General features: G+C 38.7%; 1 protein-coding gene across 2 annotated transcripts in view; it reads right to left on the bottom strand.

Annotated features, from left to right (window-relative positions):
- Nucleotides 1-14,988, bottom strand: part of SPECC1L (sperm antigen with calponin homology and coiled-coil domains 1 like) — a 60,877-nt gene that overhangs the window by 13,713 nt on the left and 32,176 nt on the right. For both annotated transcript variants that reach the window (XM_059484987.1, XM_059484988.1), the window contains 5 exons: nt 13,675-13,766; nt 8,911-9,001; nt 6,436-6,519; nt 5,105-5,261; nt 1,579-1,681 (listed from right to left, as the gene is read on the bottom strand). In XM_059484987.1, the coding sequence (XP_059340970.1) occupies nt 1,579-1,681; nt 5,105-5,261; nt 6,436-6,519; nt 8,911-9,001; nt 13,675-13,766 (527 nt within the window). The remainder of the gene's footprint in view (nt 1-1,578; nt 1,682-5,104; nt 5,262-6,435; nt 6,520-8,910; nt 9,002-13,674; nt 13,767-14,988) is intronic.

The raw sequence follows: 14,988 nt of genomic DNA, 5'->3' as shown, positions 1-14,988 counted from the left end.
AGGGAGATATTCATTACCCTGATGCTTGTCTCCTGTTTGGCAGTTTTGAACACATATAGTTTTAAAATAAAATTAAATGAAGCAGAGATTCATTGAAAATAAAAAAAGAAAAAGATCCTTATCTATTATTGATAACATTGAGATGCCAGAAATCTGGATAAGCACTGTTCACAATGAATACACTGCTGGGTATGTTTAAAACATTAGAATACCACCAACACAGTGTTCAAGCAGAACTGAATTTCAGGGGATGCTGAAAATAATCAAACTCTGTACAACAAAGAAATGAAAAATGAGTGTGCCTAAAGCAAAAGCCATTCTTGTCCCAGAACTACTTAATATAACCTCCTGATACTATCTCACAATTTCAATGAAGGCATTGCAGTGGCTCTGCAGATGCCCTGTGCTTTCTCAGCACCATGCTGCAGGTTCTGAAGCAAGTACAGAAAGTATCAAAAGTTATCCTTTGAGCAGTGTTTATGAAACTCCAGGAATTAGAAGCAGCAATCTGTAGAATCAGAAGTGTATTCTTCAATGTGCACACAACTAGAGAGTGAAAAGTTTGGAATAATTTCTATCACTTTTCCTAACCAGATTAACGAAGCTGTCACATTCATCTTTCATTTCAAGACAATATGGGAAAATATTTTTGCACTTAGTTTGAGGATTTATAAAGCAATGTAACATCCTGCCTTTTTTAAAATGTGGGGAAGGAGAAAGGCTCTTTCCACAAAGCTGCTTCTCCTCAGAAATAGCACAGCTGAGTATCAGACGTGCACAGGAAGAGGGGGAGGGTTATATCCCAGCCTGCCCATTGTGCTGGAGGAGCACTTTTCCTATGGATGGGCCACCATCCTGTTATGTGGCTCTCAACTTCCTCCTGCATTGTGAGCCTCAAGTCATGGAAAGAGTAAAGTTCTTAAACTGAGGATTGTGTTGGGAACTCCAAACACTTTCAATACAAGTTAACCAAACAAATACATCACGGTCAGACTATTAACATCCTGGTTTAGTTTGCTGAAGCCACTATTCTTTTGAAAAAATAATGTAATCAGGAGAACTCTGGACAGTTATCTTGTTAGTTCTTTTGGCTTCTGATAACATTTGGACCAAGTGAAAAAAAAAAGAAATCTGCAACCACAGTGGAAAGCCAAGTTCAAAATGCAAGACAATGGCACCTTCACAAAACAAACTCCCTAAGAGGCCAAATGGGAGTCAAAGATCCAAAGAAAACCCTATGATAATTACCTATAAAAAGTAAATATCTGAAATCTGAGAAATGGTACTCTAGCTGCATTTGGGAAACAGTCACTTAAACATTCAGTTGATAAAGTTTCAGCTCCAGTTTCACAAGTGCAAGGCTGATTTCAAGTGCCTCAGAGGGAGGGCAGCTGTCCCTTCAGACCAAGCTGTGGAGCAGTGACTGAGGAGCTGCTGCTGCTGGAGCCCCCGTTCCCAGGGGAGGGTACAGGACATGCCAGGGCACTCAGCCCATGCAGTCAGGTGTGGAGCAGCCTGGTTTGTGCCACGGGCAGGCTCCACTGCCTGCAGCCACTGAACACCCAGCTCTGCAGGTACCTGGTAGCCCTCTGTTTTCTTCTGGCACCACTTCAGCAGGGCATTCCTCTTGGAGCCTCCATATTCTCTTGCCAGGGCAGACAAGGGATCTTTCCTCTCTTCCCTAGGAACAAGGCCAGAAGAGCTTGTAACACAACAGAAATAGGTATTTACAAAGGCTCAAATAGAAGGACAAATTCTTGGCACACTGGAAGAAGCAGGATACAGCACTTATGACTGAAAAACAGAACACACAAGAATACCTGCAAAAGACTTTTGAGTTAGTTAGGAGTAATTCTTTAATTAGCAAATCATCCTTCTTTTTCCTTTAAGCTTTTTTTATTAGATCTTTCCACCTCAATGATATTTCTTTCTAAGAGCTTGAAAAATTAAACTCACAACATATTAAGTTGCAGCCTGAACCATTAAGCTAACTCAAGTGACTTTATTTCTTATTTAGAAAGGATATAAACTGATGCTATCTCTTTTGCATCTCATGGCTGATTACAAATGTCACCTTGAAACAACAAGTTTGCATTTGAGCAGCACGGTGTTATTAACAGAATACTTGCCTGAGACCTGGAGTTCTCAAAAAAGAAGGGGGAGATCTGTGTAGGCTGATCTGCCATTTGATGTATTAGCACAATAAAAGCAGTCAATTAATTTCAATTCCAGTTTGTCAAGCTATCTTAAGTAATTTTTTCCTTAAGAAAAGTTTGAGGAAGAAAAGAACAACCTAACTAAGTTGGCCACTTTTTCATGAGCCTTACATTACAAGCATCTCTTTACCAGGATTCAGAAAATAATTCTTAGATTAAAAAAGTATATATTATAAAGGCTAATACTTTAGTGGCCTGGCTACATGACTCAGTATTTCTATACATATTATAATGAACAGTCTTTGACAAAAAGAGCAAGTACAACACCATTGTGGATATTAGTTACCACACAGGAAGTGTTACAGCAATTGTTCTTGTTTTTAATAATCTCCATTTGGAAAATTAAAATAAGATAGATGTCAGTGAACTGCAAAGACTTCCCTATCTGCCATTTTTAAAGAGTTTTATCTGAGTGTCCTGGTTTGAAAAGGAATTAAGTTTTTTGGGATGCTGTGGTCAAACCAATAGGTGCTCAGATTTGAATAAGCAAAGTTTTCACAAAATAGACAGAAATTATACCCTAAGCTACTCTTTCTGAATATTTCCCAAAAGACACAGGGATTGTATACATTCACTCTCAAATCTTCAACTCTTTGGTCTTTACAGCCCATATGGTGACTGGAGAGAGGGGTGGAATGTGGAAGTAAATAATAGCACCAGTGGATTCTCTGCTGCAGATTTCAGGTAGCAACTCTCCAGCTCCTGCTAAGGGAAAGAAAGCATCCATGGAATGTGAATATCTTCCTGTGTGCCTGCTATAAACAGAACACCAGAGACTATTCCATGCACCAACATCTCTTGGTCAATGCACAAAAGAGAACATGGCCCAACAGACAAGGAAATGTTTTAAGGCACTAATCTCAAATACATGTATTGCAGATTTCTTGGCCAGTCTTCACTGACATATGGATGGGCAGGATCTCCAAGTTACTTAGAGATAACAGCTGAAATATCCATGAAAATTTATGCCCAACAGGACAGTAAACACAAAACAGTAACTGCTATCTTTGATGCTGAGCCTTCAAACCTAACTGCTCATCTTGATTTAACACGAAAAGGAAGTCAATAATTGCATATTTAAAATGTGAAATAAATTATCTGAACAGGTCACTGTACTTAAACTTCATAGGCACCACACAGCCAGAACGATGCTTCAAGAAATTCTGTACTTAAATCAGTACAAATATCAACAACTTACACTGGTGATTTTTTCCTTTGGTGATTGAAACAAGTAACAATGGGATTGCATATTCAATCTATAATGAGGGTTATGCAACACTTTGAGAACTGAAGAACAGAGATCTGGGGCAACAATAGAACTCAAATAAAAATATCCTTCTCTCTTTATGCTAAACATACTGTTTAGCCAAGAGGGAGCTGTACAGCCTGTTCTCAAATTCCAGCAAGAGCACATGGTTTATATCAGGTTCTCACAGCTATGAAAACACTGCTGAAGAAAATAAATTAGCATTAAGTTGTATGGAGACAATGAGAAATGGTTTGACATACAAATCTTACATGTTCACATATTAGGTCAACTGCATTTCAAATCAAAGAGCCAATGAAGTTTCACCCAGAACAGGGAACTGCAGGTATTTGTTCTAGTGAATTACACCAATAACTGTTTATCTTCCAATAACTTTAAGAAAAAGGTAGGGGAAAACAGAGAAATCTGCTCATGTGACAAACCACAAGGCCACACTCATCACCACACACCCACTGCTCACAGCCCATTAAGTCTCTTGTAGCACTGCAGGCAATGGTTGGGAGCACAGTAATGATTTCATAATTACAACTGTCCAGTTTCACCCTGGAATGCCACACTGCTTGCTCCAGTCTGCAGACTGACACCAACACAACTCAATGTAACCAGTTGAAAGTTCATACACAGGTGTTTCAAACTTATTACTGGATGTACTCAGTTTAAATTTAGGTGCTAACATACACATTAATTGCTAGTAGTAAAGTTCCCACAATTAAACTCAGTTTAATTTGTGCACAATAAAAGGAAGGTGGCACTGAGGCCTGTCTCAGTTGATTTCAGAAAAATCACTTTCAAAAGCACCCACAGCTGTAAATATCTTAGAATTTTATATATATTACAAGTGTCTCTGAACATTAAGAGTTTAATACTTCTGCTGTACAAAAGCTTTGTCAGGAAGCTCTGTGAGAAATGGTCTTGACAGAGTTATTTAACCTTTGTCTGCAAATTTCCCAATCTATGAAGCAGAGCTGAGGACATACTTCACTTGGATAACGTGAGGATTAAATACTTTGAAGTCCTCTGACTGATAACACACCAGAGAGGAAAAGTTTTAAATTTACCACAGACTTATCTTTTCTCTTACTAATCAAAGGAGGTTGTCTGGCCATTTGTTGCTCAGACTTGCACTATGACTCCATCTGTGAGACCAAAAAACCCAGGCCCACTCACTCATGGTCATTAAAAAGACCTGTCAGTGTCTGGGATTAAGATCTGGGCATGCTGCTTTTTGTCTTCAGCTGGGATTACAGAAGTTAAGGTTTATCATGGTCTCCCTGGGTCCAAGGCAGTCTGCATGATCTGCTCCATGTGCTGCAAGCTCCCTTCCTGAATTTGGCTCTGTGCTATTTTGAACTGCTATTATTATTTAGTGACATGACTTAGCTTGCTTTTCTAGTAGAGTATACAGTCTGCTATTAACTTGTAAGCTTTAAAAAGCTTAACTTTTAGTCTCACTTTTAAAACAAATACTGAGCTGTAGAAAAACCTTTCTGAAGCTCTTACAGATTACTGAAGATCATTGTTGTGTGGGGTCTGCAGTCTCAGTACCAATATCATATACTAGAGGTATGCAGGCAGACAGCTGTGAAATTACACCCAATAAAGGGGTTAATTAATTAATTACCTTATTCTGCTTCTGGTTGTAGGGGTGACTGATGCTGTAGGAGAAGATGAGAGGGACAGCTGTGGGGAGGTGGTGCCCATTGCCATGAGAGATGCTGGGGATGCTCCATCAGGTGCACTGATGTCCCTCTTGATTTCCTCACTGCTTCTTCGAGACACTGAGGGGAGAATTGCCCAGGCATTTATCATTTGGAAACACAAAAACTTCCCAACTTGCTCTCAGACAAGCATTTGTTCAGAAACCAAGCACAGAAACCTGTATCTAATAGTAGGTGTCAATATTCTTCTTGATGCTTTCCACTCTGGGAATATGAAGGATTTAGACTGCACTAGAAACATTTATGATCAAGCCTTTATTTTGAAGCAAAGAAAGTTTGATGGATGTATCTTAATGGAATATGACTACTCCCATTTGAAGGATTTAATGAATAAGAAGGAATTTTAACATCAAAACATTTATTTTCCTCTAGTCCATATAATTACACTGTGAAGCTTCAAGTAGTTAAGGAAAAAGAAAACCAAATCAGTTTAGAGATGACAGCTGTTTTATTTCCATTTAATTTTAATGAAGAATTGGCATGTATGTGATGCTCTGGACATTAATTAAATATCATCAACAAGAATATCAAGTGTTGACCTGAGATCAGTCAGCCACATTCCACAGAGCTTGCTTCATTTTATCAAAGGAAATAGTTTTTTGTTTCAAATGAAAGCACAAGCATTGTACTCTGTAAAACTAAATTTGGAATTGTTACATGTTCTATACATGGAAGAGTTTCCAGTTAAAAGTATGAGGCTTGTCTTTATACTTAAATAATCACCATTGTTCATGTTTGTGCAAATCAAAGATTCAACTCTCTACATAAAACAGGGACTTATTTTCTAATGACCTGGGGGCAAGTATATTAATTTATAAATACCAGACACAAGAAGTTTGGGTTCTTATACAAACAAAAACTATCTAAAACTTGTAAGCACTTACTCAAATATAGAGGTCTTAAAAAATATTGATTTAAAATCAATTCTGCTGGGATTTTACAGAGCATCCTTTTCACAGTATTACACTATTTGTGCTATAATTCATAAAGATTTGGTTTTAGAAGCCCCTGCTGATACTGAGACATCAGTATTACAGCTTGATAGTAAACTAACACTCTGCATAAATTTGTATTTATAGCAAGTCTGGCTTTTTTAAAATCCAACCTTAACATCAAATGTCCAGCAGTGCTGAAGAATATTTGTGGGTTATGGCAGTCACAAAGCAGACCTGTAAGTACATGACTGAAATGAGAGTTCCCCATTTTCCTGAACACCTGAAAGCTGTGGTGTTACCTGAAATGGATTTGGCACTTTCCATGGCAGGGACCCTGGGCAGAGACGCCGGGCGGCTGGTGGAGGATGTTCTCAGCAAATGCTCTGCACAAGGAGAAAGGGAAAGGAGGGAGTCATCCTTACTACAGCTTCCAAATGTAACATTCAGGTCTGAGTCACCAATATTGCCCACCAGTGCCCGAGTTTGGCTGTTTTAGGGAGGGCAGGTGGGAGATGGAAGAGCCCTAAAGTTGCCCATTGCCAGTGAGGTGCACCAGGAATGCACCATGAGTCCCTGAATCCTTCTGCCCTAAAGCAAAAAGGAGATGTTCTCAGCAAATGGTGGAGGATGTTCTCAGCAAATGTGCTGCACAAGGAGAAAGGAGGGAGTCATCCTTACTAAAGGTTCCAAATGTAACATTCAGGTCTGAGTCACCAATATTGCCCACCAGGGCCCGAGTTTGGCTGTTTTAGGGAGGGCAGGTGGGAGATGGAAGAGCCCTAAAGTTGCCCATTGCCAATGAGGTGCACCAGGAATGCACCATGAACACCTGAATCCTTCTGCCCTAAAGCAAAAAGGAGATGTTCTCAGCAAATGGTGGAGGATGCTCTCAGCAAATGCGCTGCACAAGGAGAAAGGAAAAGGAGGGAGTCATCCTTGCTACAGGTTCCAAATGTAACATTCAGGTCTGAGTCACCAATATTGCCCACCAGTGCCTGAGTCTGGCTGTTTTAGGGAGGGCAGGTGATTCTATCTGGGAGACAGAAAAGCCCTGAAATTGCCCATTGCCAATGAAGTGCACCAGGAATGCACCATGAACACTTGAATCCTTCTGCCCTAAAGCCTCTTGCTAATCCACTTGCCCTGATCACAAACAATTCTTACACCAAAGGGCTGGGAAAGGAACCCCCATTCAGCACATGGCCAAAAATATTCAATATGTCCTTCATAATGTTCAATGGTTAAGCAGATTTTGCTTTATCCCTTAGGTGATTTATTTTTTCCTCCTCTCTGGTTTGTTGGATTGACGTTTTTTGGGCTTTGGGGTTTTTTTCATTTTATTATTAAATAAAATTACACATTTTTTCCTTTCTTCCTCCATGCAGTAGGGTCTAAAATGTGCCTTTGCATATTGCAAGATCAGTTCTGACTAACACCAATGAGTAAAAAAAAAAAACTACAATAAAATTAATTTTCTATAGCAACAAATCAAAGCTATTTGAAATATTCCTTCAAGTAAAAACTGCAAACAAAAGGTTTACATACTCCTACATAGAAACACTTAGATGACAGTAATTTGAATATAAAACCTCATGGAAACAAGGATTAAGAACCCCATTTATTAATTGAAAATGTGACATTTTCATACATTGCTGGAAAGATATATTTTTAATGTATCTGTATGGCTGCAAACAAGAATTCTGTCTGGCACCCTCACTCCTGGAACACAGTCCTGCTCCTGCATTCACTGATTTGAAAAAAACCACAAAAGCCATGTAAAACATACCATTCATTTTGTGTTTAAGCTTATGTCTAACCCTTATGTCTTACCCTGAACTCTGTAACAATTAAAGAATCCTGTATTATCTTCTTGGAAAGGCATTTCAATATTCCTAAAAATATCAAAGTTTCTAAAATTAAAACTGCAGCTGCATTGTACAAACAGCCTCAATATGGATTCAACAAAAGCAAGAAGGAAATCTGGCACATACAGACTCTTATGAAGTGCTACACAAAAAAAAAAAAACAAAAAAACCCAACCCTTTAGAAAACATCAGACCTCAGGAATACCAAATTGAGAGGAAATATTCAGCCTGGAGTCATATGGGGATTATCTTGAGAAACATCTACACACAAAAAGCCCCTAAAGCAGGCATAAATCAGAGAACTACACCCAACACATGATAGCCATTCATTCTCACAGGAAGAGCACATTGTGAACAGTGTTTTGAGAGACAAAACAAAGTTAACAGAACAGGGGAATATTGGGAAATAGATAAATCAACACTCAATTCCATTCAATTTTTCATCTGGCTGCTGAAGGTTCAATGCTTAATTAGTTTATTTTATTATTCACATGCCATACAATGCCAACCATCATTTTTGTTGCATTTTGGGGGGTTAAAAAACCTTTAACTCCAGAGGTTGGGTTTTTTACTAACTGGGACAGCTGCAAGATATGTCTCTGAAATTATCTTATCTTGATTTTACAAGTGATCTTAGTTTATGCACACACTAAAACTTGTCAGAATGGTACCAAGTTATCAACATGCAATTGTGGTTCTGCTGGAAATTCAAAAAAGCATCTTTGTTACTCACCACACATGTGATGAAGCACAAGTACAAAGAACTTAAACATGAGATAGACTATGATTCTATTAAGATATTTTGATAATAAAAAGTATCTAACATGATAATGCTTTGGATACTAAATTTTTTAAAAAACTATCAATAGCAATGCTAAAACCAAAAATTAAATGAACTTGAATCAGTACCTTGAACAGGAATTTCTGCATAGCTTGGTCTTTTGTCTGTCAGTGTAGCAAGGGGTTTTGAAGCTGAGATTGGCCCACTTATGGAATGCCTCTGAAATGGAAAAATACTTCTGTCAGACATAACTAGAAGGTAAAAAAAAAAAACAAATATGGATTTGCAGAATTAGCTTTTTTAATTCAGATATGACATTATTACTAATTTTAAAGAACTACAACAATAAAGGAATCTTTGAAATTTTTTCCTTCTTTACTTAAAAAACCTTTACTTTTGCCAAACTGACTATGCCTTGAACCTGTAACATTTACTTTAAGCTGAGTCCTGTTCCTCAGACCAATGTTAAAAATTAAGGCTGTGAATGCTCCTGCAGTTGGTGTATTAATTTTCACCTTCATTTCTATTTTGTTTGAACAAACCTGTTCTGGTTAAATGTGATGTGTTTATTTAAACCCACAGAACCCCCTATACAAAGCCAAGGTTTCAGTGCATGATCTGTGTTATTAACATAAGCCTTCACAGCTTTGTGCCTCTTCTTGGAAATCTGGGAGAATGGTGCAGTGGGTACAGTGACCCAAAGCACTCTTTGATAAGAAAAACACTACTGAAAAAATGGGGTTTATTCAGAATGTCAAGAGCTTTTGTTCCCACATATTTAACTGAGATGCTCTGGGAACAAATGGAGAAATCCATTTTATTATTTGTCAAAGATGTAATAATACACAACATTTTTTTGCCTTCTCAAGTCACTTCAATTTTTGTTCTCCTCTAAAGAGCTATGAATTGAGCATTTAGTTTTCAAGTTTTATATAAATATTTAGCAATATATGGCTTTTAGCAAGCACAAGATCACAGCTGTGTTCAGGCTTGTACTCACAATTCAGTAAGCACTGAAAAGGACTAAAATAAGCATTTTAGTCTCACACAGTGAATTGTACAAAGCAATAATTACCCTCAGAGTTACTGAAACAGATTCAGTTGCTGAAGACTCATGGAGGATCGCCCACAATTCTTTCAAATTAATCATTTCAAAGAGCCTATTGCAAATTACAGTTCATTCTTTATTCACCCTGTCCTTTCTATTAGATTCCAATATTTAATCATAATCAGTCCACTAATGTGTTTATCCTGAAAACTCTTTCACGTCTCCATCTGGCCCAAGGTTAAATGAGTCTTATCTTCACAAAATACTAAAGGTCAGATGTTTCTCACACCAAATTATGCAAGCAAGACAGACAAATGCAGAATTGTGATTAAAATGAGTTAACAGTATATACTTTACAGGGCTACTTATTCATCACTTAGAGTCAAACTGGAGTTTTGCTTTTGTGCTAGAAACCAAATGGAGAGAACAACTGCCAAAATACAGCATGAAGAATTTCATCACTTCATACATCCAATGTCCTGCACACACACACACACACAAAGATTGTACCTTTAAATGTGCACGTGTGTGACTGTGAGCCTTGCACAGAAATGCCCACAACAGCTTCCCCTCAGAGCTGCCATTTCACATTTGCATCACCTACTTAAAAAAACTCCGAACATTTCCTTACTAAAGGATATGAACTGTACCAAAGTGAACCATTTCAATGCATTCCCCACCCCAGGAAACAGCTGAAATATGAGGCTAAAATAAAAATATTTCATTTTGGTTAGCTTTGGGACTGGCACTACAGAGACAGGGGAGTGCAGAGCTTCAGCCAAGACACAGAGGTATGTACAGAGCTGGATAACCATATACATTTATCCCTTAAAACCAAACATCCTTTATGGAAATTGTCAGAAAGTGGCTGTATCACTCAGCTGACAACTTGCTGTACATTGCTCTTGTCTCTTTGCAATAAAACAAAGTGGTGGTCTCTGTTCCTGTTGGCACAGCAGACAGGGCTCCCTTGCACTGTTTAGTTCCTAATTCCAAATCTCACAGCTACCAGCACTAACACAGGGACTGATGCACTGCAAACCAGAGGAACATGGACCAAGTGATGTTTATCTATCTTCACCTGTCTTCATCCATGTAGCAGTATACAGGTGTCTGGGAGATGCTTTAAATTTGAAACAGAACTATGGCAGGATGAACTAATCACTTCAAATATTTGGCTTCTGACTTCTCATCCTTGTGTCTGTTGTCAGCTATGGAAGGAAACACAACCATCACCACTATCCAGGTACCTCCTCCTGATCACTTTGCACTTCATGCCAGTGCACCTGCATGTGGCCATTGCAGAACAAACAGCTCTTCACATATTGACCAGTTCAGATATAGGAAGGCTTTGACACTAAACTGGTTGGACCCTGGAAGTTCATATGCTCAAATCAAAGCAGGGCATTCAATGGTAACCTGTAAATCTGAATCCATGTGTGTTTCAGGGCATTCAATGGTAACCTGTAAATCTGAACCACATCTGCTTCAGAGAGTCCTCCAGCTACAAAACAGAAAATGGAAGTACCCAGGGGAAGCAGCAGACATGCTCCCTTGTCCTCATATTCCTCCCTAGGCATGTGCTTTGGTCACTCCCAGTGGCATTCCAGACCAGCTAAGCTCTGGGCTAACCCAGCAGGGCTGTTTTCACATTCTGAAGAGCATTCTCTTCATACCTCCCTTCCTAAATTGCTTTACAGTGCTGCTAAGAGCCATAGTAAAACACAGCTATGTTCCACTGCAGGCTTGGACCTGAAGCCACAAAGGGTTTTGTTTGTTTGTTTTGAGTTGCAAAATATATTCAAGAATCTATCTCATTATATATACACACAGCTGTAAAGAAAAACAAACCAAGCAAACAAAAACTCTTCAAGACTGAGGAAATTCATTTCACAGTCCAAAGACAAAGCACATAGTTGATGCCTCTGTACTTGGATAATGTTTTTTACAACCAATCCATCTTGTGGAAGTATCAACACTGTGCCAGTTTCTCAGCAGGTGCCCATGTAAATATTTCCACTGGGACAGCATTTAAGAGGAACTGAAATTAATGATAATAAACACTGCAACACCCATTCAAAGATCCACCTTTCCTCAAAGACCTTAAACCATAGATGACTTCTATAAGTTGGGAGCCAATAGTTCAGCTCACATAGTGATTACTTATTAAAACCTTGCTTTTCAATTGTAAGAGAACAAACAAAAAATGTTTAAAAAAAATTACATAGAATGCAACAGTAGAAAATGAGGCAGCAATTGACAATAAAGAAAGCTCAACCCCCTTCTCTCTTGAGCAGAAAATATTCACATAACTGAGGTCATGAAACCCAACTGCCTTCTGGATAATTACAAGCACTTGAAGAAACCACCTATCTTCAGAAAGACAATAGAAGCTGTTTTTATTTACACACCCTTCCCTTTGTTTTTCAGGCAATGTTTCCCACTAATGAGCATCCAGCTGTTAATGACTTGGGTCTGTACCAGAAGTTGAATTCAAAATTCAAGTAATTCTGGCACATCAAGAACATCAAACAAGAGCTGTAAACCTGAGCAGCTTTGCAGTATTCTAAGAGATTACTTTGGTTCATGGTTAATTTACAGGTAAATAAACTGAGATAAGCCTTAGGCTTCACCAAAAAGTCTTCTGTCTGCCAAAGGTCTGGTTCAGCCCTTTGGAACACAAGATTAAGTCTTCCTCCTTCTCCAAGAGTGCAGAAATAAACAGAAATATAAAGCCAGATCAATAGGAACAAAACATCTGTCAGCAAACTCATCACATTTAACTAATTTAGAGAACTGCTGTCAAGAGTGACTGAACCACAAGAAGAAGCAGAAGCTCTCCCAAGAAACCATTTAATTCTTTCTCTTTGCTTTAAGGCTATCTATTTGTTTCATGAAATTCACTCTTAAGTGAATAAAAGCTACACTAGTCTGAGAACAGGAGAACAGTCAGTCTGTTCCAGGTATTGTTCCTTGAGGACTAAAAGCTGATATGGCCACAGAGTCCTCAATTCAGGCAGAGAGAACGTATTACCAAATCATTACACTGACCTACAGTGAAAATCAAGTTTTGGAACTCTGGGATAGCAATATCTTGATGGCAACAGGAGAATTATGGATATTAAAGGAGTAAAACAACATGCATTCTTTGACTTTTCTTTATGAACCTGGTCCCATCTGCTTGGTCCTTAAACTTGTTGGCTTCTGCCAAAATCTCACTTCACACAGCAAGTGAGGTAATAAAGCCAGCAAAGATCTACAAAGCTGAACATCAGAGTCCTGCCAATGCCATCTCAGTGCACCCAGGCTGCTGCAGAGCTGAGCAAAAGCACAAAGCTTCAGAGGGGACAGCACAAAACACACAGCACCATCACCCACTGGCCAAACTCTGCCAGTGCAAAATGAACAAAGAGCAGAAATCTGCAATTATTTCCATCCTACCTGTAAGGCCTGCATTGAAAGATACATTTACACTGATGATTGCTGACAGATTTTGCACAGTCCTCAGTCCAATGCCAAAGGGATCACTGCTGTTTCCCTGCCAGGCACAGGACTAAGAACTGACAAACTGAACTCTAAAACTAAGGAATGCAAATAAAGTCTTCCTCTCACGCTTTTTAACAGCACAGGAATAGCAATGGTTGCAAATATTTAACAAGAACTTCCAAGTTCCCAACGTGGTTCTCAGTGAAACACTTGTTAGACTGAACAGTTTGGTAATTACTTAAGGCAACATTTTATCTTTATTTCCCCAGCAAATCAGCCAATATTTGTATGTCACCACCTGTAGTTTCACACAATCTTCTTCACAGAGAAGGATTAAGTGCAGTCATGAAACACCCACCTGCATGGGGGATACAGCAGCAGCTGGGGGAGTTTTCATGGGGCTTGGGCTCAGGGGAGTGCGAGGAATTGTGGCAGCAGCAGGGCTTGGAACTAGGAGGAACATGGAAAAGAAGCCATGGTGAGCACAACACTGTTCTGCAGTGCAACACGAGACTGCTAAAGCCAACCCTCACCTTGTACTTCACATTACCAGTTCTACCAGATCACACTCTCAGAATTTCAATTAGCAACTGACTGAAAAGTCATTTGAAAGTATGCCTACACATTTACTCCCCTGCAATTACCTTCATTTGCTGTCTTTCTATCATCCTTGGTAAAAGCCTGAGCTGGCTGGGGGTGGACAAGGCTAAGGTGCAGGATACTATTACCTTGGCAGATATAAATCATGGCATTACTAGCTCTCTGATCTTCAGACAATTAAAGAGATAGCAGCAGTTCCTGCCTCTGCTGGTAATACAAGAAAGATAAACTCTATCACCTGCTTCTCCTTTCTAGCTTCTAATCAAAGTCCACGAGCACTAGATTATGATATACTTTAAATTTTGGGATTAAACAAGTAACATTTTTAGAAATGTATGAAAACAAAAAAATTCTAAATTGGTGAATCAGTGATCTGATGATTTAACAACATGATCAGACAGGAATGCTGAGGAAGAAGGCAGATATTAGCTTGAAATAAAAGATTCCAAAGAAGGGACAGGGAATTTGTCATTTAACTAAACTAACTTGGGCAAGAAAGCACCTTCCTCCAGTAATACATTAAAAAAAACTCTCTAAATTAACAGTAGAAAAGTAAAAAACTGTAAATACCTGTGAAGAAATCAAGCAAGCATGGAAACGGAAGCCTTTAGAGAATTATTAAATAACAGAGATGGTTTTGTATCTGAAACTTCCTGGTTCTAGGCAGTGGAAAGCAGCTTTGCTTTGCACAGTACTGGACTGGCTCTGCTAACTTAGTCTGCTTCAGACCAAGCATTTTTACATTAAACTTATGGTGACTTTGTTGGACATGAAAGTCAAATCCCAAAGACCCGGCAAGGGAAATACTTTAATCATCACAAGGTTTCATATGCAGCTAAAGGTGAAACCCAAGTGTTTCTCATTTCAGAATAATTACTTGGACTCCTTATTCTGATCACCTATGGAGAAGAGCACCACTTGCTGCCACAAACAGAATAATAGTAAAGTCCATTGCCTCAAGAGTGAGACTCCTTTCATTTTAGAAAATATCTCCTATATCTTTCAATAGGTGATATTGGCTGGATCTTACTTTTAACTGTCATCAGAGCTCTGAGTATAAGACATAAGTTAT

This window comes from Ammospiza nelsoni, chromosome 18 (genome assembly GCF_027579445.1).
Source record: "Ammospiza nelsoni isolate bAmmNel1 chromosome 18, bAmmNel1.pri, whole genome shotgun sequence".
Taxonomy (NCBI): Eukaryota; Metazoa; Chordata; class Aves; order Passeriformes; family Passerellidae; genus Ammospiza; species Ammospiza nelsoni.
This window is presented reverse-complemented; position numbering and strand designations above follow the sequence as displayed.